The sequence below is a fragment of the Alligator mississippiensis genome, chromosome 2 (assembly GCF_030867095.1).
Source record: "Alligator mississippiensis isolate rAllMis1 chromosome 2, rAllMis1, whole genome shotgun sequence".
NCBI classification, from domain to species: domain Eukaryota; kingdom Metazoa; phylum Chordata; order Crocodylia; family Alligatoridae; genus Alligator; species Alligator mississippiensis.
Genome location: NC_081825.1, coordinates 263355289 through 263382747, shown reverse-complemented (window position 1 = coordinate 263382747; position 27459 = coordinate 263355289). Strand labels below are relative to the sequence as shown.

At 46.1% G+C, this 27459-nt stretch overlaps 1 protein-coding gene across 1 annotated transcript in view; it reads left to right on the top strand.

Moving 5' to 3' along the window:
* Window positions 1-23892, top strand: part of ALKBH1 (alkB homolog 1, histone H2A dioxygenase) — a 30600-nt gene extending 6708 nt beyond the window's left edge. Inside the window, exons 2-6 of the mRNA XM_006263787.4 lie at window positions 4872-4980; window positions 15225-15387; window positions 20415-20505; window positions 21721-21914; window positions 22388-23892. Of these exons, the coding sequence (XP_006263849.1) occupies window positions 4872-4980; window positions 15225-15387; window positions 20415-20505; window positions 21721-21914; window positions 22388-22799 (969 nt within the window). The 3' untranslated portion in view covers window positions 22800-23892. The remainder of the gene's footprint in view (window positions 1-4871; window positions 4981-15224; window positions 15388-20414; window positions 20506-21720; window positions 21915-22387) is intronic.
* Window positions 23893-27459: the final 3567 nt, after the last annotated feature.

The window sequence follows — 27459 nt, the reverse complement described above, 5'->3', positions numbered from 1 at the left end:
TGGTGCTATGGATATTACCTCCATGTGAGTATCTCTACGCTGACCCTTCCAAGTTCTCTGTATTAATTCTGATGCATCTCTCTTAGTGAAAGGCAGTTTGAACTGTACATCCATTTAGCTTTTTGTGTTGAGTGCTGTTTAAAAAAACAAAACGCCTAACTAACAATGGTGAAAAATGCTAATCTGAGAGCCCTGGGAACACTTTTTTTTTCTTCTCCCCAGGATTTCTTGCCTCTAAGAATTTTTCACAAAAAAAGCAGTTGTTTTCTGTGGCCTGTGCCATGTGGGACATGAGTAGGTGATTATAATAGTCTTTTCTAGCCTAAACGTTTATCAGTCTTAATCTCAATCCCATCTCTTCCTAGTAATCCTCCTTGGAGGAGGATTACTCAATCCCATGGTCAAAGAAGCTGGCAGCACCATCTAGTCTTTCTGTTGGTCTTTTGTCTCAAAGGAAGGAGGGTCAGACTCCAACAGGCTCAATAACAATAGCAGCTGCACACCATTCAACTTTTGTCCTTTAAAGAAAAGAACAGTAAATACCATCTAAAAGACTGTTAAACAGGGCTTCCTCCCATAAGATTGTACAACAAATAGAAGGCTAATAAAGGATATTGATAAATGTGAAAGCCTTACTAAAACCTTTGAAATATAAGATCATGGAAGAATAGGGCTGGTCAAGCTACCTGCTCATGGCAGGATCATTCCTGACTAAACCATCCCAACCAAGTGTCTGTCTAACCCGCTCTTGAAAAGTTCCAGGATGAAGATTCCACAGTTTTTTTCGGTAGCCTGTTCCAATGCTTGACTACCCTAGTAGTCAGAAATTTCCTCCTAATCTCTGGTCTAAATTTCCTCTGCTAGAGTTTGAGACCAGTGCTCGTAGCCCTGCCCCCTACATCCACAGAGACAAACCCATATCCATACTGTTTATAATAGTCCCATTTGAAGATTTATCAACACCCACCCCTGCTCTTCCCAGTCTTTTCTTTTCCTAATTAAATAAACCTAGCTCTTTCAGCCTTTCCTCACAAGTCATGCTTTCCAGGCCTCTAACCGTTTTTGTCCGTCTCCGCTGGGCTCTTTCAAATTTGTCCACATCTTAAAGTGTGGGACCCAAAACTGGACACTGCACTCCAAGTGGGGCCTCACCTATGCTGAATAAAGCAAAATAATTACTTCCCTTGATTTGCATGTGACGCTCTGCTTAATGCAACCTAAACTGGTGTTGACCTCTTTCTGCAGCAAGAGTACACTGTTGGCTCCTATTCAACTTATGGTCTACTGTAGGGATGCTGAACCCACAGGCCAGATCCAGTTCCTTGTGCTGCGCCATTTCATCTGCAGGGCTCCCTGTGGGTATGTGGGGAGCCCTGTGGGCTGTAGCCCTGCATGCTGGATCCAGCATGCAAGGCGACGCAGGGTCTGATCCCTGTGCACAGGGCTGGGCAGTGGTGGTACAGGACCCTGGGATCCCAGTCCCTACGCACAGGGATCAATCCCTGCACATGAGGCTGTGTGGAAGTGGTGCAGGGCCTTGGGGCCCTGGTCTCTACACATGGGAACCCAGCAAGAGGCAGTGTGGGGTCCTGGGGCCCTGCACCAACCCCACCCAGCTCCATGTGCCAGGTACTGGGGCACTGGGACCCCGCACTGCCTCTGCTGGACTCCCTGTGCCAGGACTGGGCCCTACACTGTCCCACACACCAGCACTCTGATCTTGAAATATAGGGCCAGGTGGAAGTTGTATGGTATTCTGAGGCTGAGCAGTGCCATTTGGATCTGGGCATGTGGTCCTGATTCCAGTGCACAGTCTCTGATCCAGTTCCACACTGCTCATTTGGCCAGCGTGGCCAAAAAATTGAGCACCATTGATCTGATGTAATCCACTGGTCCTTCTTTAGAGTAGTGCAGCCTAGCCAGTCATTCTCCAGTATGTATGATGCATCCGGTTATTTCATCGCAAGTGTGGGACTTTGCACTTGTCCTTCTTTTTGAATCTCATCTGATTGATTGTGGCTTGGTTTTTCCAATCCATCCAGGTCATTCTGGATCCTAGCCTTACCCCTCCAGTGTTTGCAGCTCCAACCAACTTGATGTCATCTGCAAATTTGCTAAGCATGCAGTTGATCCCATCATCCAAATCAATAATGAAGATGTTAATGCTGGAGCCAGGAGAGGCCCCTGGGGATGTCCACTTGATACCTCCACCCAACTAGACATTGATGTCTACTCATGGTCATGATGATCATTCTAACCAGTATTATGTATCCACCTTACAGTGTTTTCATCTAGTTTATATTTCTTTAGTTTCTTAGTAGCAGTGTTGTGGGAGTGTAGCAGGGCAGTAGGGTGCCTGCTACTTGTAGAGCCAGAGTAACTACTCAGGTGCTGGTTGCTAGGGTAACGGGAGGGAGCTAGTGACTCTCACCTGCCTGGTCAGCTGACCGGAAGGGCAGGTCCTGGCTCCTATATACACCACAGGCCCGAGGCCAGGAGGGAGTTCCCTGCTGGCAGCCAAGGGGGAAGGAGCCCTGCTGGAATGAGCCAAAGAGAAGGGGCCAGACTGCAGGTATGGCCTGAGATATTGGAACAGCTGAAGCAACTCGGGTGTGGCGAGATGAGGTTGGAGCCAGATGGTTTAGATTTTATGTTATAGCCCAGAGGCTTGTGTTTTGTTTTGCTGTTTGTGACCGGTGGCTTGGGAGAGGCTATATGGGGATGGAGGAGGCCTCCGAAGGAGGCTCACAGTAGTGTGGGGACCCCAGCGCCAGCGAGGGCGCAGCATTCAGGGTGCACCGACCCCAGCCCCAGAGCGGGGGCAGCACTGGAGAAGCCCCAGAGCGGGCAGCATTGGAGAAGCCCCAGAGAGAGGGGGCAGCGTTGAGAAGCCCCAGGGAGGGCGCAGTGTCAGACAGGGCTGTGGAAAAGCCCGAGTGCCAGTGAAGGCACAGAGTGAAGGAGGGCCCAGTGAGGACGAGGGTGCCAGATTTCAACAAGGCCCAGACAACAACGGTAGTACCATCGGTGAGGCGTGGGCTGCGGTGTAGGGGAGGAAACGGAGCCGCAGATAGTGCCCCCTGGCATCAGGGCACAAAAAGGGCAGCCTCCCGCTAATTAACATCAGTCAATCAATGAACAACAAGGCATGGCAGGTGAGAAGGTGGGCTGTTGGCCCAGGAACAGGTGTGCAGGCCACGTTTAGATCAGCCCAGAGCGGGCGCCTGTTACAGGGAGGCATGTTGGATATGTGGGGAAGATGTGAAGCATTATAGACGTCCCCTTATGAAATATGCAATAGATGTTTAGTGGTGCTTATTTCAGTAGGAGGAAGCTTGTGATAACTTGATGCAGGACCTTGAACCACACTTGACAAATATTATTTGAGTGAATGCAGGACTCGTTGATGTCTTATCCCTTTTGGGGGCTTGAGACATCCTCTTATCAACACTATAGATGTGCTCCCATGCTGCAGCCCACTTGGGACATTCCAAGCACTGAAAGCACTGCAGGTGTCAGTGCTGTCTGTGTGTCTTTCTCCTGCCCTACCATCATCTGAGATGAGTTGATATCTTGCCAGTGATTTTTTTTTCGTATACCTAAAAAGGTTCATTTCTTCCCTATGAATTATAATTGACCATTAAAGGTCAGCCAGATATTGTTCTTCTTATTCTCCCAGAAACTGCTGCAAATGACTGAGTGCTTCAATGAAGCGAGACATCTCCCAGCTGCCTGTCTCTGAGGTTTATTTAACTGATTCAGTACATGCAGCTCTTTGGTGGAGTAGCAGCTTCCATCATTCTGAAACTCTGGCAGCCACCGGTGGATTAGCAGCTTTTAGATCGAGAAAGAGAGGGAGAAGCTGGGAAGTTTGTGGTGATGCCCCTCACTGCAGAAGAAACCTTTTTTAAGGCACGTTCCGCAGACCAGAGTCTTGGAGCTAATGGCCCATCGTGGTTGGCAGCAGAAAGTCTTTCTATGACAGAATAGAGCTACCTGGTGAAAATGTCAAGGATTCAGGGTCACTTCACAGATTTTACCCAGGTCTTGCTATTTTCTGCATAATTTAAGCTTAACACTAAAATAAAATACGTATGGTTTTTGCCTTTGGTTTAGAAAATTGTAAACTGGGGCACTGTCAGCTTTGAGTCTGAAAGGAGATGGGAGCTCTGCCTAAGTATTTTATATCGCATTCCTCACTGTGCACCCTGAACAACTGAACTGGGAGAGAACATGGACATAAATTTTGCAAATAAGGCTTTAAAATGATTCTTTTAACCCTTTAGCTGCTGATAGAAGCAGAGAAATATCTCGGTTCAGGATAGGGAGGAAGTTCTGCAAAATAAAGGCAATACCGTCCCACTGGAAGATAGATGAATGATGAGCTACCAAGGTTTGGGAAGCGCTTTAAATAAGTGCCAAGTACTGTTGTCTTTTTAATGAATCAGAGTGGCCCATTCACTGCCAGCATGACCTTAGCTAGTCATATAGTATTCTTTCTGGCCCTGTATGGCTTTTTCTTATTCTTGGAGTAGTAAGTTGCTTCCCTTCTGACCCATCACATATGATAAAGGCTTTACCTTCTGCTTGATTTTTTTAACTTTTCCTTATTTCCCTGTAAGGTTGCTGAGGAAATATTTCTCTGGGAACAACTCCTATCCTCACTAGAATCTCTGAGAAGCTGATGCAGTGCAATACAGCTGTATAAAGTTTGGCAGCACCCCTTTTGGACCTCCACATACTGCAGGAAGGATTTTCCTGCTCCTTTTTTAACTCTGCTGAATATAAACCTGTTTAACCCCAGCTTTTTTTGGAAGCATATTAAATCTTTAACCTGCTTTGTTGTCTGATCTCTGCTTCCTTCCTGTCAGATGGTCGGCTCTCAGCTAAGCATCTCTTCAGTCAGTGATCAAGATGCCTACAGAGCAGGATTGCAGCCAGTTCGCCAGTGGAAAGCCTACAGCCTAGATGGCTATCCCGGTAAGTGCATTTGGCTTCAAGTAAAATCAAATGTGGCCTTTTGCACTAGTTTGAGCATTTCCCTCCCTTGTTCTCCCTGGTTTCTGTGGCTTTACCCTGCCCTGTGTAAAGAATTGATATTTCATAGTTTCATAGTTGGTAGAGTCAGAAGGGACCTGAGCAGATCAAGTCCGACCCCCTGCCATGGCAGGAAAAAGTAGTGGGGTCAAATGACCCCAGCAAGGTGTTCGTCTAACCTCCTCTTAAAGACCCCCAGGGTAGGAGCCAGCACCACTTCACTTGGAAGTTGGTTCCAGATCCTAGCTGCCCTGACTGTGAAATAGTGCCTCCTGATGTCTAGTCTGAATCTACCCTCTTCCGGCTTGTGATCATTATTTCTAGTCACTCCTGGTAGTGCTCGGGGGAACAGGGGCTCCCCCAATGCCTGCTGGTCCCCTCTGACTAGTTTGTAACAGGCCACTAGATCCCTCCTCAGCCTTCTCTTGTGGAGGCTGAACAGGTTCAGGTCCCTTAGCCTCCCTTGTAGGGCCTGCCCTGCTGGCCCCTGATCATGCGAGTGGCCCTCCTCTGGACCCGCTCCAAGTTGGCCACATCCCTTCTGAAGTGCGGTGCCCAGAACTGGATGCAGTACTCCAACTGCTGTCTGACCAATGCCACATAGAGGGGGAGGATCATCTCCTTGGACCTGCTCGAGATGCATCTGTGGATGCATGACAGGGTGTGGTTGGCCTTCCTGACCATGTCCCCACACTGTCGGCCCATGTTCATTTTGGCATCAATAATGATTCCAAGATCCTTTTCTGCCTCTGCACTGACGAGAAGGGAGTCCCCAGCCTGTAGGTATGCTGCTGGTTCTTCCCCCCAGGTGCAGCACCTTGCATTTGTCAGTGTTGAAACCCATCCTGTTCTCACCTGCCCACCCCTGTAACCTGTCTAGGTCCAATTGCAGCCTATTCCTCCCTTCTAGCGTGCACACATCCCCCCACATCTTAGTGTTGTCAGCAAATTTGACCAGGGTGCTTTTTATCCCCTTGTCCAAGTCACTGATGAAGATGTCGAACAGTGCAGGTCTGAGGACCGAACCCTGGGGGACTCCACTGCCCACATCCCTCCAGGTCGAAAATGACCCATCCACCACCACTCTCTGGGTGCGGCCCTCCAGCCAGTTAGTGACCCATTTGACTGTGTAGGTGTTGACGTCACAGTCCCCTAGTTTTTTAGCGAGAATGGGGTGAGAGACAGTGTCAAAGGCCTTCCTAAAGTCCAGAAAGACTACGTCCACTGCTACCCCTTTGGTATTGTTTGACCATAATGTAAATTTTAGTCCAAATGTAAGAGGGGATGGTGGGAAGCTAACTTAAAACTTTGGAGGCTTGTAGGCATGAAAATGGGAGCAGAAGAGTGCACTTTCTTTTCTTAGCTTCACCAACTCTGCCTTTGATCCTGAGACTACAAGTACTCAGACATATATCTCGTGAAGACAATTAGACATTTCCACAACATCCTTCTATCTTAGATGTTAACAAGTGTTGCAGGAATCCTTCCACTCATTGTCGGAAATGCAACAATCTCTGGAAAGATGAATGTGGCATCTGCTTAACTACACTTAACAACTGTATGTAACAAAGAATGCAGTAAGTGAAGATACAGGGAAATTTAGGGAGATGGACCTTTTCCAGGAATTAAGTGGATGGTAAAAGATCCCAAGCTGTGGATTCCAGCAACAGGATGTTGCTTCTGATAGTTCTCTTCTCTTGAGTCTTCGTGGTTTCAGCATTCTTTTGTGCACATTGTCTGCAATATGTGCTGTGTAAGCTTCCCTTTCAATGTAACCTAAGCAGTTTCCTAGGCTCAAATACAATTCCTGCCTGGGAAAATTAAAACTCTGGTCTTTCTGTGCTCTGAAGCTGCCTAGTCAGCTATATCTGAAATTGTGACAACCCCAGTAACCATTAGTCTCTTTGAAGTACTAAGAATTGGACAGTCTCATCAAGAACCTTTCACCTGTGCACCCTCTTAGCTTTGGCAGGCGAAGTTCTTTGGGTAGATGTGATATCTTTTATTAGACCAAAAGTTGGGAAAAAGATCTTTGCAAGCTTTCAGACACAAACACCCTTTGTCAGGCATAGGGAGACTCTGTTGATGTTATATGTTCTCCCAGGTAGAAAAGAAGCAAATTTACAGCAAGCATGTCTGTGAAAATGCAAATGAACGGAAGTTAGGAAGACAATGGATAGAGATAGGAAGGGAGGGAAATGTGTGAAGGAATGCAAGTGGTCAGTTGGAGGCAGGCTACCTGGGGTGTCAGATGTCAGGCAGGTTGTAATGCATCATAAATCCAATATCTATATTAAGTCCATGATTTTTTGTGTCCAGTAGATTGATGGAGTGAAGTACGTAGGCTCATCTATAAAACGTGTTTTGTAAGTTGCCTTTGAGGATCAGAACTGAGAGATCAGAGAAGGAGTGTGATTGTCTTGTGAGAAGTAATTGAATATTTTTGTCTTTGATGGATTTTTGGTGTGCGTTCATTCTGGTACGCAGTTGTTGTTTGGTTTCTGCTATGTATTTTCCATCAGGGCATTTGGTGCACTGGATGAGATATATTACATTTCTGGAGGTGCAGACCTAAGATCCAGGAATGGTGATGGTTCTGTTGTGGGGTGTAGTAATTGTGGGACTGGTAGACATGTGTTGGCAGGTGTTAAATTTCTTGTCCTGGCATGGTTTAGATCCATTTGGTGTGGTTTGGATCATAGGAAGTTTGCTTTTGGTGATGAGGTTGGTGAGGTTCGGTGTTTGTTTAAAGGCTAGGATGGGCAATTCTGAAAAGATCTCTTTAAGAAATGCTTATATCCTCAGACCAACCCGGCTACAACCAACAACCCCTCTTAGCTTTTGTTCTGTTTACCTGTGATGCAGTTACTCTGCCTGGACCTACACTTACATGCTTGCTCGTGCTCTCGCATTTTCTGTCATCATCATTTTATCTCTGTGTGCCTAGATGACCCTTCCCAGTCATCTTACCCATTGAACAAAATGGAGTATTCTCAAGGCTTTGTACCTTCTTTTGCTTTGACATGGAAAACCTGTTATAAAATACAAATACGTTGGAAAATATTCAGTTACATTTAACAGCAAAGTGGTACTGAAGCCTGTATGGGACAGAAATGCTAATTGTTTACTCTTCTGTAGCACCTTTCATCTGAACATTTCGGCACTTTGATTGACTTCTCCCAATACAGCTTTCAAGTAAGTCAGCATTATTGCTATTTTACACTTGTGCAAATATAAGTGAATGACTTGTTTATAGCTTCACAATAAACCCAGGGCATAGTAAAGGATAGTGGCTCTTGAGAGAAGGTGGTTATGCTGTTTTGGTGGCATGGGAGGTTCCTTGAGTAGTTTTTATTTGAGGGTACTCTCTTTCCCTATAGGACTTGGCCTTCCCTTGACTGAAGCAAGTTGCATCTCCAATGCCAAGGAGGGCTCCACTTGCATATAGATCTCCAAAGATTTCTCCTTTCCCTCTTACCTAAGCTGTTTCTAAGTTATTACTGTGCTGATACATGAAGTTTCAGTGGCTTGCTCCTAGAGTCTGCCCAGGGTGCTTTTTATTCAGATAAAGGGGTTACAGCAAACAGATTATATTCTTCTCACTTCCACACAAATGAGCACACTGCCTGTTCACATGCCCAGTCACCTCAGTAACTGGTTAAGTCTGGCGCTTTGGTGAAGATTATATAGCAAAATTATGCTTGCTGTACCTGGAAGCTAGCTTTTTCTATCAGTTACCTTTGATATTTTCTGTCAGATACCCAATGAGACTTTAGTCTGGCATGAGAGAGATACCAATCCACCAATGGTCAGCGCTGACCTAGGGAAGGGGCACTTGAAGAGGTTGGATCCATAGATGCTAGGGTCAGAAGGGACCTCAACAGATCATCGAGTCCGCACCCCTGTCTGGGCAGGAAAGAGTGCTGGGGTCAGATGACCCCAGCCAGATGCCTTTCCAGCTTTCTCTTAAAGACTCCCAAGGTAAGGGAGAGCACCACCTCCCTTGGAAGTCCATTCTAAATTTTGGCCACCCTTACCGTGAAGAAGTTTTTCCTAATATCTAGCCTAAATCTGCTCTCTGTCAGTTTGTGACCATTGTTCCTTGTTACCCCAAGAGGCGCCTTGGTAAACAGGGCATCTCCAAACCCTTGCTGCATCCCCCTAATGAATTTGTAGGCGACCACAAGATCACCTCTCAGCCTTCTCTTGCGGAGGCTGAAGATGTCCAGGTCCCTCGGTCTCTCCTTATAGGGCTTGTCCTGTAAGCCCCTAACCATACAAGTGGCCCTCCTCTGGACCCTCTTAAGTCTATCAATATCTTCCTTGAAGTACAGCGCCCAAAACTGGACGCAGTACTCCAACTGCAGTCTGACCAATGCCGCATAGAGAAGTAACACCTTGGTTCTATTAGTCATGCATCTGCTGATACGTGATAAAGGGCGGTTAGCTTTGCTGATGATTTCGTCACACTGACGACTCATGTTCATCTTGGGGTCCACTATGACGCTGAGATCCCATTCCGCTTCTGTGCTGCTGAGAGGGTCACTTCCCAGCCAGTAGGTGTGCTGGACATTTTTGCGCTCTAGGTGCAGCACTCTACATTTGTCCTTGTTGTACTGCATCCTATTGTGTACTGCCCACTCTTCTAACCTGTCCAGGTCTGCCTGCAATTGTTTCCTACCCTCCGGATTGTGCACTTCACCCCACAATTTAGTATCGTACAGTAATATACCTGGGGTGTACTACTGTATGTCTCGTAGTTTGTAGGTTCTAGATTTTCTATATCTCCTGCCTCCCCGTCCCCTGTCGTACTTAGTTTAAAGCCTGATGTAGGAGGTCAGCCAACCTGTAAGAAAAGAGACTCTTACCTTTTGTGGAGGGATGAAACCGATTGCATCCCAGGAGGTCCCTTGCGTGGAAGTGCAGTCCAGGAAGCCAAAACCTGTACAATGGCACCAACTCCGGAGCCACGGGTTGACTTCTCTGACAAAGGTGATGTGATGCCTACTGTGACCTCTGACCAGGAGGATCACCGAGAAGACTACCTGTGCCCCCGTCTTCCTAAGCCTGGTCCCTAGAGCCCTGTAGTTACTCATGATACAGTCTGGACTACTGGCCACATCATTTGTTCCCACTTGGATGAGGACCACAGGATAGTTGTCAGAGGGCTGGATGAGGTCAGGAATTCTCACTGTGACATCCCTGATCCTGGCTGCAGGCAGGCAGCAGACCTTGCACACTGTGGGATCTGAATGACAGATGGGTCCCTCTATTCCTCTCAGTGAGGAGTCGCCTACAACGATGATGCAGCGTCTCTTCTTCTGCTTGCCTGGCCAGCCCTCAGCTCACTCAGTGATGGCGGCAGGCCCCTCCAGTGCACTTTCCCCTATCGCACACTCCTCCAGTGCAGCCAGGGCCTCATATTTGTTCCCCAGCTGCACCGGGGGAGCTGTTTCTGCAGCAAGAGGTCTGGCCCCTGAGGTGACTGTCCTCCACTCACCAGCATCTGCTTCAGGGTATTTCCTCGCAGCTTCTTCACCAGGCATCTTGTCCTGCAGAGAATGAAAGTAGCTATCAATCTCTTCTTCAATTGCCCTGATCCCCCCCACAGCCTGCTCACCTCTGCCTGGAGTTCCCTCACCTGCCCCTCCAGGGCCTCAATCCAGGCACATGTGGGACTGGCAAGGGAACCCCGGCCCCCACGCTACCCCCAGGCCTCAGAAGTCCCACCAGGCAACCCCCACAGACGGGGCCAGGGCACTGCCGACCCATCCAAGGGGCCTGTCTGGGTGAAGGCCTCAGGAGCTCCGGGCAAGAGGCAGCAGCAGGGCAGGGGCCCTGGCTGCCCTCCGTGTCACCACCCCCCTAGCAGCCCCCTCCCCATTCACTTACCTGAAGTCTCTGTCAGAAACTCTCATGTATTCCTGCCCACGACTGGCCTGCGAACAGCCTGCAAACTGCTCCCTTGTTTTCAGTCCCTGGTCACAGGCTCCCTGGTCACCTGGGGAGTCTCCTTTTATACCCTTGTGGGCCTAAGCTGACTCAGGCCCAGGCAGCAATCCCACAGAAATCAACAGTCACTCAGCACTCACTCCCAGCTCCTCAGAGCACACACCCACCAAACAAACAAACAGTCAGCTAAACCAAAGGTACAGGCAGCTGGATCACTTACCTTTCCTGGGAAGGATCTAGTGCCTGGCCTGGCTTCTCTCCTTCTTCCTCCCTCCTCTTGCATTGGATATATTTAAGTCAGCAGGCCCTGATGGTCTTCACCCAAGGTTACTAAAGGAATTGGCCGGTGTCACAGTGAAACCACTAGTGCAAATGTTTGAGCGTTCATGGTGCTCAGGACGGGTCCCAGAGGACTGGAAAAGGGCCAGTGTGGTCCTTGTTTTCAAGAAGGGGAGGAGGGAGGACTCAGGTAATTATAGGCCAGTTAGCCTCACCTCTATTCTTGGCAAGACCTTAGAAAAAATCATTAAAGATCACATTTGTGGGGGGCCAGCAGGTAACACAATGCTAAGGGGCAACCAGCATGGGTTTATAGCAGGCAGATCCTGCCTGACTAACCTGGTTTCTCTTTATGACCAGGTCTCAAAGTGCTTAGATGCAGGAGTAGAGGTAGATGTTATTTACTTGAATTTTAAAAAGGCTTTCGACAGTGTCACACCCAGTTCTTATAAATAAACTAAGTAGCTGTGTCATGGATATTTTTCAGTCAGGTGTGTGTAAAACTGGCTAATGGGACACACAGAGTGGTGGTGGATGGGTCGGTTTCTACCTGGAGGGACGTGGGCAGTGGTGTCCCCCAAGGCTCTGTCCTTGGACCAGTGCTGTTCAATATTTTCATCAGTGATTTGGATGAGGGTGTAGAAAGCACTCTGTCCAGATTCGCAGACAACACGAAACTATGGTGTATAGTAAACGCACTAGAGGTTAGGGAGCGAATTCAGGTAGATTTGGACAGACTGGGGAAGTGAGCAGATCAGAATAGAATGCAATTTAACAAAGATAAGTGCAAAGTGTTGCACCTAGGGAGAAAGAATCACCTAAAAATAGACTGGGAAGTACCATTCTAAGTAGGACAGCAGCGGAAAGGGATCTTGGGGTCATAGTCGACCCAAAAATGAACATAAATTGCCAATGTGACGAGGTAATAAAGCTAACCACACTCTTTCATGCATAAGTATAGGTGCATCATGAACAGGTCTAGGGAGGTGATACTTCCCCTCTATGCGGCATTGGTGAGGCCGAAGCTGGAGTACTGCATCCAGTTTTGGGCGCCACATTTCAAGAGGAATGTGCATAACCTGAAAAGCGTTCAGAGGAGGGCTGCTTATATGGTTGGGGGCCTGCAGGTAAGATCCTTTGAAGACAGACTGAGGGACCTGAATCTCTTCAGCCTCTGCAAGAGCAGGCTGAGAGGTGATATTGTGGCCGTCTACAAGTTCATCAGGGGGGTCAGCAGGGAATAGAGGATGCTTTGTTTACCAGGGCAACCCTTGGGGTTACTAGAAACAATGTCCATAAACTGAAGGAGAGCAAATTTAGATTGGACATCAGGAAAAAAAAATTTATGGTGAGGGTTGCCAAAATATGGAATGGGCTTCCAAGGGAGTCATTTTAAAAGAGGATTAGACAAGCACCTGACTGGGGTTACTTGACCCCAGTGCTCTTTCCTGCCCAGAGCAGGGGATCAGACTCGATGATCTAATAGGTCCCTTCCGACCCTAGAAATCTATGAAATCTATGCCTGAAACCAAGTAGCACAGGTGATCAGCCTTTTTTTACCAGTAAGCCCTCACTCCCTCCCCCATTCATATTCTCAAGCAGATCTGTTTTTTGATCCTTGAATACCATTTCAACTAGCAGGCAACAAAGATTTACTGAGAATTAAATATATTCTGTAGCATCAGATGGGTAATCACAACACCTGGTTCTGGTCATTGCTTTTCCACTAATTCCACATGTGAGTCCCAATTCTTTCCTCTGTGCCTCAACTCCAATATCAATAAAATGGAGATAATCCTAGCTTAGCACTAATTCATGCGCTATATTTACCTGAATCCAGGAGAACTTTGAATGTAAGAAGACCCCCCCAATTTGATTCTCTACACAGAAAATTATAAACTTGTTAATATTTTCCGTTCATAGACTAGAATTATTGGGGGGGATCATCTTAAATTCATCTTCCCTGTGACTAATTTGCCTTCCCCTCCCCTTTGGGGCCTGCATGCCCTGTTGCCTCCCTCCCTGGCATCTGTCCCACCTGCCACTTATCCTATGTGGTGGCTCTCTGGCTCTGACTCTGGAGCACAGACCACATGGTAGCTTCAGCCTGGCCAAGCAGCAGTGGCAGCAGCTCCAGTCCTAGTCCTAGACCCAGCTGCTGCCCTGGGTCAGAGCTACAGCTGCAGCATGCCTTCTGCCACTGTGTGGTCTCTGCCCTCCCCAAACCATGTCACATGATCTTTCCTGCCCAGACCACATGGTCTGCCATGGCTGATACTTGAATCTCAGACCTGGTTTCTTTTTCCTTATCTTAAATGAAGGAAAAAAAACTTTTATTCTATTTGAGTAAATGCAGTATGTTGTAAAGTGCTTCAAGAACCCCAGATAGAAATGCACAGAAGAAAAAAGTGTTGTTGTTCTGTTACATATAGAGACCAACAGAAAATAATTTTAATACTTGTGGCAAGGGAACATATTGTAACCAAAGCTATCTGAAGGTGCCTTCTGGTCTGAGGGGGCAAGGGAGTGAGTGAAGTGAACAATAGCATATTAATACCCTGAGGGTTCTTTTTCTAAGCTAATTAATTTACTATTGCACAGCTTGTGAGAGGTGCTGGCGGGAGGTCTTTCTTGTGCTTTTATTACCCCTTTCACAAAGCTGTAAGGTAAGCTTGCATCCTACAGACACTTTGTGCCTAGCCTTTGCCTACTTTTGCTTTCATCTCTGTTTAACCTTGGGCATCTTCACAGCTCACAAAGACCTGACAGAGCTAATTCTGGAACTTCTCTTGCCTGTTTTCCCCTACATGACTTCACACATACAATTTCTTGTAGGTTAATTTTGGGTTGGTGAAATTTGCCAAATTAACAGTGCTGGATAGCTGTTCTAGAGCCAGAGCACAGGTGCAACAGAGCAATGGCAAGCTTCCCCTGCATGTCATGCATCACCATTGTGCTTCCTCCCTGGCCTGGAGACAACCCTTTTTATAAATAGGTCTCAGGTCACTTCAGACCTTGGCTCTTCTCCTGGAATACCAGTTAGTACAAATTGTAGTGCTGACTATTGTCATATGGACTACTGTCTGCTGAGTTCTGGACTAAGAAAATCAGTACATTTTTACTATTATTTTCCTTTTCTGCAGACTACTGCTGGAACCTTAAGTGGGACATTTGGATGTACCCTGGCCAAAGTTTTGTTTGGTTTGTTAATTAAAGTCGATCACAAAGACATAGATAGCAACTAGGACTGCAGCAACAGGGAGATTGGACATATTTTTAATGTTCCTCTTTTGTGCATTAGCAGGTATAAAACATTAAGCTGGATTTAATTGGATTGCTTTGGAAATTGGTAGAAAACAAAGGAAAGAGAGATTTCACGCTGCAGACTCTCTGGGTCTATGGAATATTCTGTGCAATTCAGGTCACTGAGGTATCAAAAAGAGCACAGAGTTCAGACATCGCAATGAGATTAGTTTGAAGCCTAGAGAGACTGTCAAAGTCAGGCTCAGTCTAAGTATTCTGGGCTCATTGATGAATTATAAGGAAACATTCCAAAAATAAAATCATATTCAGTAAGGCGACCGTGAATACTATCTTCCTTCCTTCCTAAATTCACGTCTCTCCTGTCAACTGTAATTGGGGTTAAACTGGGAAATAGACCTCTTCCTGTCAGTTCTTTTTATTCAGGCTGGCCTAATTCCTGTCCATCTTTCTTGAAACCCTGTCTCATAGAAGCCTTTGGGTTTTTCAGCCCCTTATTTCTGACTCAACCACAGGTTATTAAATGGATTCAGTTCAGGAATGGATTGCATCTGTTGATATGTAGGGTCAGCGAAAGAGCACATGAGGCAGAGTCCCATTTCCCCCTTTTCTTGCACCACTCTTCACTCCGAATGGTTTAGAAAAAAAGGAAAAGATGCTTGACCATGCTTTTCTCTCTTATTTCCATGTTTTAGGGTTCATCTTCATCCCAAACCCCTTCCTTCCAGGCTGCCAGCGTCACTGGGTGAAACAGTGTCTGAAGCTGTACCCACAAAAGCCCAATGTGTGCAACTTGGACAAGCACATGACTGCTGAGGAGACCACTGATCTGTGGGGGCAGAGCAAGGAGCAGTTGAGGTGAGTCCTATCCTTCAGAATAACCTCAAACAGTTTAAAAAAAATAAAAATCTAAACAAGACTTGATTTAGTGATTGGTTTGGCTAATATGATACAGATTAGTGGGGAAGAGAACTGGCCAAAGATTGCCCACAAGAAGAGGTATGCAAGTGGGGAAGGGAGGTGAACTGAATTGGACATATCTGAAATTCAATTTAGGTCTTCGTTCTGTTTGTTCACTTTTGCTAAACCTCCCACTTCCCACTCAGGGAATAGGATTCTTTAGTTGCAAACTGCTTTGACCCATCAGCCAACTGATAAGTGTAGAGTATCAATTGCTTCTCAGAACTGACATCCTACAGATCAGGAAGCTGTGTCTCGCTGAATCCAAACATTAAGGACTGCACAATTTTTCTAGACCTTAGATTGGAACCTATATTCTAGAGGTAAAAGGACTTTTTTCTTCAGCACTCTGAGCCAGTCAGTTCCCCTTACTCTCCCTACATCAGAACTGATGCTTTATAAATAAAAGGTTGCTCCTTCCTTCCTTCCTACCCTGGGCCCTCACCAGGTTGCTTTTTTATTTGTGTGGGAAGGTGAAGGTGTTGTCACGTGTATGATTTAATAAAGCAGGGTAGGAATCGTTTGTTTATAGAGGGCTTTGGTCTATACAACCATGTGGCCGGTGTCCCAACCACATAACGGCATGTTAGCACAATGTGTAATACAGCAAAGGTGCCTGTCACAGTGTGATGTTATGAATGTAATGACAGGGTGCTCTTGGTTTGAAGGTAATTTGTTTGTCTTTGCTTTGTATATTGGACCTGGACCCCAGAGGGGCCAACTTTTTGTACCCCGAACCCCTGAATAAAGTTGCTAAAGAATCAGTCTTTCTGTCCTTCCTTGTCAGTCTTGTGTTTCATTTTCCAAGGATACTTTCCAAAACCATTTATTTTCCTTCCTCCCTTGCCATGGATATGGCCATTCCCTGTCCTGTCTAGGAAAAACAGCTGTTTTGGTGTGGTTTATTTTTTATCAAGGGAGGAGAAATGTCTAGCATACTGAAGGAGTGGATGGGGCACCACAGTCCCATTATAAAAGCAAAATATTTTCCCCACAAGTTCCTTCAAACCTGCTGTAAAATATTATTTTCTCTCCACCACAGAGGGGAGGAGGAGGAGGAAGCCACCCTGCATTCTGATAAGTTATAGGGATTAATTTTCCAGAAAAACCTCTGCCTGCGCACATCTTTTGCTGACTGGTGTTTGATCACTGCTGCTGGCATTAATTTTCCATCCAGTCTTGGTGAAGAAGCCAAATATTAAATATATAATTTAATGCACATCCTTCCTCAGCCCAAGAGGTGATCAATCTCAGGCACACTTTATAAGGGAGGCATGTCTTGCTACTGCCTATGCTGTACCTGATCTGAGGGTACATTGGGGATTTCTCCAGGCTGTCAAATTGCCATCTCTCTTCCAGCACTGAAGTCACATATAAAAATAAAATGTATGTGTAGCTTGTTTACAATCCTTCAGTCTTCACAGAATTTATGTCATTAGCCTTGTTGATTTCACATCTCACTGCTTATTGTGGCATCCTCCCTTTGCAACCCACATCCTCCTCTTCAGTAAAATGACACATGCTGAGTTTGTATCCCCAAAATCTCCACAGCCACAGGCTGTGGTGTTGCATAGGGAGGATTATGGCTGATGAGGTCTTGTACCTGGGGGAGAATTCAGGTTGGTTGAGCTCTCCGCTCCGTTTTCCAGAATCAGAATTGGATACAGAAGCATACAACCCTTTGTTTTTAAAGTGTTAGGTTTACATTTCCATGTTCAGTCCAGTTTGAAAATTGCCCTTGAAAAGCTGGTCCACAACACCCCCTGGACTTCTGCTCATGCTTGATGCCTTTCCCAGCAGCATCCTCTACATGTGCACAGAGTGATCAGGACAGAGGTTAATTTGCAGCTGGTTCCAGTTCAGTTGAAAGCAGTGCTGCATGGAGCATAATGGTTGGGCAAAACATTGGCAGTTTTATTAAGCACTTGTCTGAGACAGTAAGCAACTGCTGCAGGGGCGCTTTCACTGGGGGATAGGGAGCAACCCAGCCAGCTTATCTGTCATCTTGAGGCAAAAGCTTTTGGGGGCTGCTGAGAGAATAGGTGCCAACTTTTTTTTGCCAGTGGGTGCTTGCAGACATAATAAATAACTAAAAAGCCCAGAACTTCACTTTTAACTCAGCACATTCTTGTGCCAAGCCCCACATGTTACTTCTGCCTGGCACTGCATCATCTGTAAAGACTGGGTGCTTTAGTGGGGCTTTTTTGGTGTTTTTATGTAATAGCTGATTGAATCAGCTTTAGCTAAAAGCACCAAAAATCCCTGCTGAAGCACCCAATCATTACAGATGCTGCAGAGCCAGGTTGAAGTTGCACGCTGCTTCTGGTAAAACATATTTTTTATTTATTTTAACATCTGCCTCCTGCTGAGCACACACTAATTTTTTTTGGTGGGTGCTTGAGCCCTGGAACACCCATAGAGTCGGTGCCTATGGCTGAAAGAGTTGCTGAACTAAGGAAGCGTCCACCTCAAGCCTGCACACAGTTTTAAGATGGCTTTTAAAACAATTAACTAGATGGCTAAATCTGGTTGTATGATGGTACAGTTTCATCCCATCCAGGCAGGAGCTCCATGCTTGGGGTGGGATCTAGGGGCTTCCATGCTGTCCTCCTTGACAGAAGGGAACCTAGGTGGTCTGAGTAATGGAAACTACCATGCACTCCAGACGTTTTAGTGTATCCAGTAGTTTTGTCAAGGGAGAAATGGGGTTTATTCTGGTCCTTACTGTTAGGGAAATGAGGAGGAAGGTGATGCTAGCAGGAAGAGGTAGGCTTTGGAGCATACAGCTTCCAAAAAAACCAAAAAGATCTCTAGAAACTCACTTTCCAGAGGAGCCATTAAATGCCTTTTAGCACTGCTGCTGTGGGGCTTTTGAAATAAGTTAATATGGCACTTTTGAAAGAGAAGAATTAAGAGCTAATTAGAGCTAGGCTTATTGCAGGCAGGCTTTATTCAAGCTTCCTTCCATATCTTTGCCAATGGATTTCAGGCCTGACCCATGACCTGCTCTTATCTAGTACTAGAACCCTCCCCATCACAAAGTGGATGCATCTTAGTCCTGGTCTGAAGTTCTCCAAGCTGTTCTTGACCTGTTGGTGCCCACTACAGTTCAGCTAGCTCCCTTCAGTTCTAATCAGCAGGACCCTTTTTTCAGTATTGACACCTTCCTCCACCCCCATCTAGCTAAGAACCTTACAGTCTTGACCTCTAACACTCCATGTTAGTCCATTCTTAGGAATTTATAGTTTCCCAGTGTGTGAAGCATCATCCTTTCTTCCACGGCAGCTATGTATGAAATATGAAGGCCTGGAAAAATAAGTATGCAATGGTGGAGACACTGGCATCATCTGAACGCCTCTGGCACTGTAATGAAATCATGAAGGGTGATTTGAAAATACAGGTCCTCATTAAACTTTCCTAAACGCAAATGTTAAGTTTTTCTTGACTTGTGTTTGGAGACAGACTTGAGCTCCTCTGCTTTTGATGCCATGTCACCTGTCTTCAAACACCGCAGTTGCTTAGTTCAACACACATATGGCAGTTAGTGTGTTGCTGCATTATGATAAGTGTAGTTACTTATCCTTATCTCAAAGAAGGAAACTAGAGTGGTGACTTTCTCACTGATCTTGGCACCATGAAAGTTCCTAAGACATGAGGGAAAAGGCCCTTGAGCTCCTACCCCATGTGCAGGCAAAGGGGTGTGTTGTTGTTTGCAGACCATTGTACTTTAGAGGGCAGAAAAAGCAAGGTCTCTATTCAGACAGAAAAGGAATGGCTGAGTGCAGAAGTTTGGGTGAAATTCAGCTGTGACAAGAGGACATGAAGCTCCTGCTTCCTAAGAAACAATATGTCCGATTAGGCTAATAGCCTTATAAATGAGGCAACCACCTGGCACTACTGTTTATTACAATATTCTGCATATACCCCCCCCTTTTTTTTCATGTTCTTGCTTGAAAGGGGAGCTGCAGGGTTGCACTAAGTGAATTGGAAGCTGTCTCTTTTTTTTGTGCGATTGCTTCTGTATTTACCACCAGTGTGGTGTTGTGTGACCTCCTATAGCAGTACACTTTGCTGAATCCTGACAAATATCGTCCTATCCCTATAGCAGTAGAACATTTTAGGTGACTGGTCTGAGGCCTTCCATCTTTTCTCAACTGCTGAGCTGACTCAGGCCATTGCCTCTCTATTTAGGGTTTTTGCTTCAGAACAGCTGTTGAAAAAATGCTGTGACATTTCCATTCTGATATTGTCTCGCATAAAAATATGTCAGGTTATGTTGCTTGTCCTGCATAGCATGGCAGCAGTAGTCTGGAATCTGAAAGATTACAAAATGAAGCAGACTTGTTAACTCACCCAACAGATGGTCCATAGACCAGCATTGTTTCCTACAGGTTATTTTCTAGTCAGTCTGTCAAACTCATTGTACATGCACCAAGCAGTAATTACTAACGCATCCCTTGAGATGCAACCTAGCTCATCTTATTGTCACAGGATTTCTCCTTGTCTTCTAGATCTACCCTATATGTTACCTTAAATAAATAGTCCTCCTGTGTTTACACCCATCAGCTGTTCAGAGACTTAAGCCTCCTCACATTTAGCAATAACTTACCAATGTGGTACCTATTCAGTTGTCTCCCTTTCTTCTAAATGTACTCCTCCAGTCCACTGATATTTTTTGCTTTTCCCTGCTCTGGAGGTTTTATATTGACAGTGCAGAGAAGGGAGTTTGCATCAGCCCCAGAAAGCTTTGTGCAAATGGTATCAACTGAACTTTCAGAGCAGCCATGGTGAGGAGAAGCTTCAGGCTCTGCAGATCAGAGAAGTTCCATAGGCTGCTGTATGTACAGTGACTTCCTACATGCACTAGTGTTAGAAAATCTGCTGGAAATTGATGTGTCGTCTTTTTTTAATTTCAACCTTTTTAGGAGGAAAAATTCCAGTAAGGGAGAACCCAAAAGTTTACTGGAAAAGCTACGCTGGGTGACCCTTGGTTACCATTACAACTGGGATAACAAGGTATTCAAAGGGAATTACTCTTTCCCCTCTCCTTTTTTTTTCCTACCTGCTTATGATGGTGGAGTGGGAAGGGGGCAAGAAAGGGGTTAAACATGTTAGGAGAAGGGTGGGAGAGGACATTCTTGAATAATATGGCTGTGAAATCCTCATGTCCCACAAGGGTCTGTCTTCAGGAGGTGTTTGAACCAGATATGGAAGGCTTAATGGTAAAAGTGGACTGCTACATTCTTGATTTTAGGAGGTAGTGCAGTGGTGCATGCTACTCCTCCAGACCTCAGCCTTTATTTTCAGGTGACAGAATGTCTCTTCCTCATTGCAAGGATGTGCACTTGAATCAGTTATAATTGTAAGAGTGAGGAGTATTCCCTGGCATTAGGTACATGAAGATGGGCTACTCCTGAAAAATGTTGCCTTTTGATGAGGGGTGAATGAGAGAACACGGCAGGAGGAGGTTTTGACCATAAACTTCAAGCCTGAAGCAATAACATACTGTCACTAACTACCAGGCAGGTTGAGGCAGCTGAAGATCTCTGAGACAAAAATGGCCTTTCTAATCAGATTGTGAGGCTGGGAGAAAAGTGCAGAAAGAGAGCACAGTCTATCAGCACATTGCAGACACTTAACTAAATTAGTCTGCAACGTTATCTGTACAGGGCAAACCTGTTACTGTGCAGCCTTAATAAAAATGCAGCTGCTGCTTCTCAGTTTCCCCAGTCAGAAATACTCATTGAGAAAGGGAGAAATGGGAAGTAACAAGGTTTCAACTCTGGTTTGGTTTTACTTTTCAAAGAGGAGACAAGCTGGTTAGCTTGGAGCTTTGGTGATAGAAAATGGAGCCTTACATTGTTAGGTTGGCAACTTGAAGTCATGACCGAGTAGCTCCTCTCTGACAGATGCTCAATGGCCCTTGAGAAATCTAGAGGGTCTTGAGATCGGCTTCAATTGTGGCCCAAAATACCCCTTTGCTTGGCATACTTACTAGTGTGTGGGCAATCTCAGCATAGGCCTAGAACTGAATGGGTCAGTAGGCCTGAATTTACCCAAGGGTCTGAGGGAAGTTTTGTCCTCCTGTTGCTCATGCTGTGACCACTGTGGGGACAACTAAGATGTCATTCTGCAAAACTGCAAGCCATACTCTTGAGTTCTCACTAAATGTCTAGGCTCTTAGGTTCTGGGTTTTTTTAAACATTTCTCTCTTCTTCCTCCTCCTTCCAGAAATACTCAGCAGATCACTACACTCCTTTCCCCTCAGACCTTGCTTTCTTATCAAAGCAAGTGGCTGCAGCATGCGGGTTTCAGAGCTTCAAAGCTGAGGCAGGGATCCTGAATTACTATCACTTTGATTCTTCTCTGGGAATTCATGTGGATGAATCCGAGTTGGATCATTCCCACCCTCTCTTATCATTCAGGTGAGTTGGGTGGGGGGAGACCTTGGTGCGTTGTGGAGGGGAGCAGATCCATTTATCTTCTGTTGAATTCATTTTTTGTAAACTTGCAGGATCACTGTAGGTGAGGAGTAAGGTTCATAAGCGGACTATGCTTGAGGGAAGCTCAGTGACCTGAATAACAGTGGATGCTGCAGCTCAGGATGGAGATATACCTCAGCAGAGTGGGGAGCTTGGTTCTGGACTAGCAGAGTAGCCAAAGGTGCTAAATGGCAAGGATGAAATGCATATGCCGATCTGGCATGGCATCTGCCCACACTGCCTAGCTTAAGCCAGTGCTGTTAGTCTCTTCATGTGCTAAATCTAAACTTGTAACTGCAGCTCTCTCAGATTTGTTAAAAGGCATGTAGTTGATAAAATCTCCTGGTTTTCCACATAATCATTGCACTAATTGACTTCTATCTCTGTTTTTTTCTCCACACATCTTCGTTCCCTAGTTTTGGACAATCTTCCATATTTTTGTTGGGGGGCCTGAAGCGGGAGGAAGCCCCTACAGCTATGTTTATGCACAGTGGAGATATCATGGTGATGTCTGGCTTCAGCCGCCTACTGTACCATGCCGTTCCCCGAGTCCTCCCCAACCTTGAGGGGACAGCTTTGCCCTCATGCCTGGAGCTGGCACTCCCTTCAGACTTTCCTGATGGCTCAGTCATTGAGCACAGCTCTGAAGAGGACTGGCAGGTCTGTGCCAAGTACTTGCAGACTTCCCGCATTAATATGACCGTCAGGCAGGTGCTGCCTGATGGTCAGAGCTTTCCAGAGGATTCTGAGCAGACAGCAGTTTCTAAAGACTCTTACCATCAGGAAGACAGTAAAGCCAAGCGACACAAACCAAATGCAGACAGCTGAGATGTGAAGAGAACTCAGACCTTTGGGCCAAACTGGACTGGTAATCTCCAGATGGAGCAGATGGTCCCCATCACCCTCTAATTATAGAGGAAATGAGGAACTCTGGCAAAGTAGTTGCAGTCCTTATTGCTAGAAGATGGAGGTGAAAAAGGAGGAAGGTTTAAAAGAGAAAGAAGGTTGGTCTTGTGACCAGAGCACAGGCCAGAGACTTATGATGCAATTTCTGTTTCTGTTTGACCTTGGGCAAATTACTCCTGTTCTGTACCTCAGTTTTCCTACCTGTAAAATGCCCCCATCACTGGTTTTGGAGACTCAGTTTCTTAATGTTTATAAATGCCGTGGCGTCTGTGGGTAGCAGGTGCCAGCACAGACAAGAGAGTGATTGCTTGTATGTTGAAGTTGGTTCTTGGGTTGGAAAAGCCCTTCTGAAGTTTGCTGCTGGCTCTTTAGGACTAAATGAAAACAGGCCCCTGAAGAAGATATCTACTTTCAGCACATTAAGTGTGGGGCCATCTCCTATACAAAGTACTGTCTTGAACAGTCTTCTGCAGAAGGCAGAATGACACCAATTACAGAGTTAAGTCAGCTGCAGTTCTGCCCTCCATACTATCAGAGACTAAGCTCATGAATGGGGCTAGAGCAAAATAATTAGGAGCAACAGCTTTCCTAGATGATCTGGAGACTTCTGTTCAAGTTTCCTGTCCCCACTCCTCATGTGATGGAAGCTCTCTACTTTGGAACTGGTCCTTTTAGTTGCCCACAGAAATGCAGTCCTGCAATCCCAGCCTGGCTTTTTTAAGGAGCAGAGTGAGGAGAATAATTTAAATCTGAAACAATGAAGTTGTAAATGAAGTACCTAAAAAAGAAATTAATCAGAGACTATCTCTGTTGCCCAAAAAGTAAATATATTGAAACTAAATAAGGAAAACACTGGCTTTTGTGCCCATCCTCTTTAGGACTCAGACGTTCCTATCTGCTTTTTAATGCAGTTTTAATTGTTGGAGTGCCACGCTCTATCCCAGGGGTATTTTGTCATGCTTTCCCCATGAATAAACTTACTCTGTTTTTAAATTAAAGATTCCTATCGATCTTGGAGGGTTTGTTTCTTTTTTTCTGTTTAGTTATTTTGCTGTGTCGTTAATGCTACCATATCCCTCTTGCTGTCTCCTGACTTCTTCAGATCAACTACCATATGACATCTGTGGGGAAGGAACCCTGTGGAGTTCTGCAGGGCCATTTGATGTGCTGGTTGGGGGTTTTGGGGCAATACCACAGAGGTACTGATTTAGATGCCTCTTGGCTGAGCCCAACTCTAATATGGGTTTGGTATCTTCTCAGTGTAGGAGTGGTGACCTATTTATTTCTTAGAACTCTTCAGACCAGGATCTGTCTGTCTGTGGGGATAGTACCTCAGAATATCATCATTGGTGAGCTCCTTTGGAATTTGTTGGGTAATGTAATGAAGTGGAGGTTTTCCATCTCCAGCTGCTATCATCCTACATCAGAAATGTTCCCCTAATGTCCTAGTCTTCAGTGTACCCAACAGTTCAGTTTTGGGAGAACTGATACTGCCATGGACGTATGCCATAGTGTGGCTGGCTCCAAATGTAATGTTTAATATCTGAATAAGTCCCAGAAGAAAAATATCATAATGGTATCTGAGGGGTGAGATTCTTGCTGTGTAAAGCGTGAAGTACAGCTCACTAGGCACCATGAAGGTGGGCACTCTCCTGTGAACTGTGTTGTTCCATATCTATGTTTCTTGTTCTTCAGTCCTTTTAGTGCTCTGTTTTTTCCCCTAATGCTCCCAGTATTACCACTGATCCTTTTGAGGAAAGACCCCAAGGCCAGTTATAGGCTCAAGATGCAAAAATTCATAACCCCTGAGGGTGGAAGGATGTTCTGCTTTAAACAGCCTAGGGATGGGTTTAAATCCAAGAGGCCTCCACAAGCGAGTGCCACAAAAGTTTCTCCTGCTTTTATCTGCTGAGTGAACAAAGAATACTAGACCTGGCTAACTGTAGTAAGCCTTGCTGGTGTGGTCCCTTCCCATAGGCAGAAGGAGAAACAATTATTGGGGGGGCTGAGCACACACGCGCATGTGTACATACCCCCCCCCCCCCCGGAGGTAAGTCTGGGAGAAAGGGCAGGGGGAGGGAGTGGGGCTGGGGCAGGAGCAGGCCCTGCACAGCTGGGGTGGGCATGGGACAGAGCCATGAGTGGCTTGTCCAAGGGACGCCTGGTGCCACTGTGCACACCCTGGGAGGGCACAGGAGGCATGTGCCCCCAGATCTGCATGTGAGGCAAACGGGCTGAAGTTGTGCCAGGCTCTTCCAGGTCGGGGGGTGGTAGGGTTTGGGCCATGCTACGCTCTGGGCAGGCAGCGGCAGCACTAGGAGGCAGACTACAGGGGGATACAGTAAATTTTGGGGTGGCTGCAGCTACCCGTCCCCCCCCGCCCCCCCAGCCTCCCTCCCAGTGCCACCGCCACCTGCTCCAAGTGCAGCCCAGCCCAGCCCAGTCCCCTGCCAGGAAGAGCCTGGTGCAGGCCACAGCCCACCCCATGCAGATCTGGGGGCACATACCTTCCTGGGGTACGCATAGTGGAGGGAGCTGCTTCTGCCGGATGAGCTGCTCGCAGCTCAATCCCGTGCCCTGCTGGCTGTGCAGCACCTGCCCCAGCCCCAGGTCCTCCCTCACCCCTGCTGCAGCCGCCTGCAGCCCTATTGCTGCTCTGCATTTGGAGGGGCCAACCCCTCTTAGCCCCCCACTTCCACTGCCTATGCCCCTTCCTGGTAATGAATGGGTTGGGGTGTAAGTCAGCCTTTCCTATTTCTGACTTTTACAGTTACTTAGACTGTTGCTAAACATGAAGCAATTATTTCACAGGTGAGATTTAAAGGCTGTTGAGACTGTGGGGGGAGGGGGGCCTTTAATTTTTATCACAGATTTTGGGTTTTTAATCAGAATTTGCCATTTTTAATCAGAGAAAACCAGGATCCCTGCTTATAAGTCAGACAGCCGTGGTCTAGGCAGATCTGAAGTCTGGAATGGTGTGGATAGGTTTAGTTTGAACAAGCACATTCTCTTCCCAGTTCCTGCTATTTTAAATGTACACCCTGTCCTGTGTGTGCCCACTCTGAACAGGTTAACCTGCTAAATTCTTATCTTTCATAAGTAAGCGTGGGCTCTGGCTGGGAGCCACACTTTATGCTTATTCAAATCCAGGGCCTCTGCACAGATAAGTGTCAGAGAAGCTAGCTACTGCTTCCAGCACTTGCAGGGAGAAGGGGTTTCTTTTATGGCTGCCATAGCTTTTCTGTTCTGCAGAACAGAGGAATAGCTTCCTCTCTGAGTGGGTTAGTGATGGACCACAGCAAACAGACCTTCCAGTTCTGTTTTAATGGGTATTTGACCAAGTTGACAGGGCCAGCGAGAGTGCCCTCAGCCTAAATCCAACTTTGCTTGGTGTTGCTGTTATAACATATCCTCTGTATGATGTGGCTGTCCCTTCTGTCCCATTTACTTTCTGAACTTTGCCCATCTGATGGGTGTCCATGTTGACTGGACTGACCAGGCTGTTAAGACTGAACTCTCTCCTCCCCATCAGGACTTGACTTTTGGCAGTAGAGTAGCAAGGGGAAGCTTGCTCATGCTGTGCTGATTCCAGGCAATATTAATAACAGTATTTTTTTTGTTATCCTTTCAAGTAAGGATCTCAAAGCACATTGCAAAGGTGTGACAATATCATCCTCTCTGCTGCACATTAGGGAAATGATACACAGATGTGTGATGGGGCACAATAAGTCATTGTCCAAATCTCTGAGTTGAAGTGAAGTCTCTGACTCCCAATGATACTTGTGCCATTAGGGAGCACAACTTTACAACTTTCATTCAAGTCAGCACCTTACAATACCATTTAAATTTGCCTGGAAGGGTCTAAAATCCTTTACTAATTTGCATTAACCATAGAAGGATGAAGCATTACTGCCTTGGACTGAGAATCAAATGAAGTCTTCGGCTTTCTAGAGCTGATCGTCTCATCAATCATTTCTGTCTTTGTTCCACGTTAGTGGCTTAGATAAGAAACTTTTTGTCTTGATGGAAAGCCGTCTTGATTAGGGTGGAGGGAAAATGAGTGTAATTTTGCTCTGGCAAATTAGAACCATAATGAGGAAGAGAAGATCAGGGGGAGGAGAATGGGAGAGAGCTATTGATTTTTTAAATGATGGAGAAGCTAGAACAGACCATGCAACCCAAAAGGGAGGCTCATCCTTCACGTCATGCTGCTGCTTTAATTAGCCCACAAGAAGGGCTTAGTTGTTTGGTAGGGTTTGCAAAGTTTGCTTTGTTTTTAAGAGGGAAATTCACTTGAAGAACTCATGGGAGGTCAGACCATTAGATTCTGAGGCTGTGTGAATGGAACCGAACAAAGGAAAAATAAAGGTGAACATCAGGAAGTGCTTAATGATACTGATATTTGATCAAACTAGTTTCCCCAAAATAAAGAGGTGAGAGCCCATAGATTCATAGATGTTAGGGTCGGAAGGGACCTCAATAGATCATCGAGTCCGACCCCCTGCATAAGCAGGAAAAAGTGCTGGGTCTAGATGACCCCAGCTAGATGCTCATCTAACCTCCTCTTGAAGACCCCTTGGGA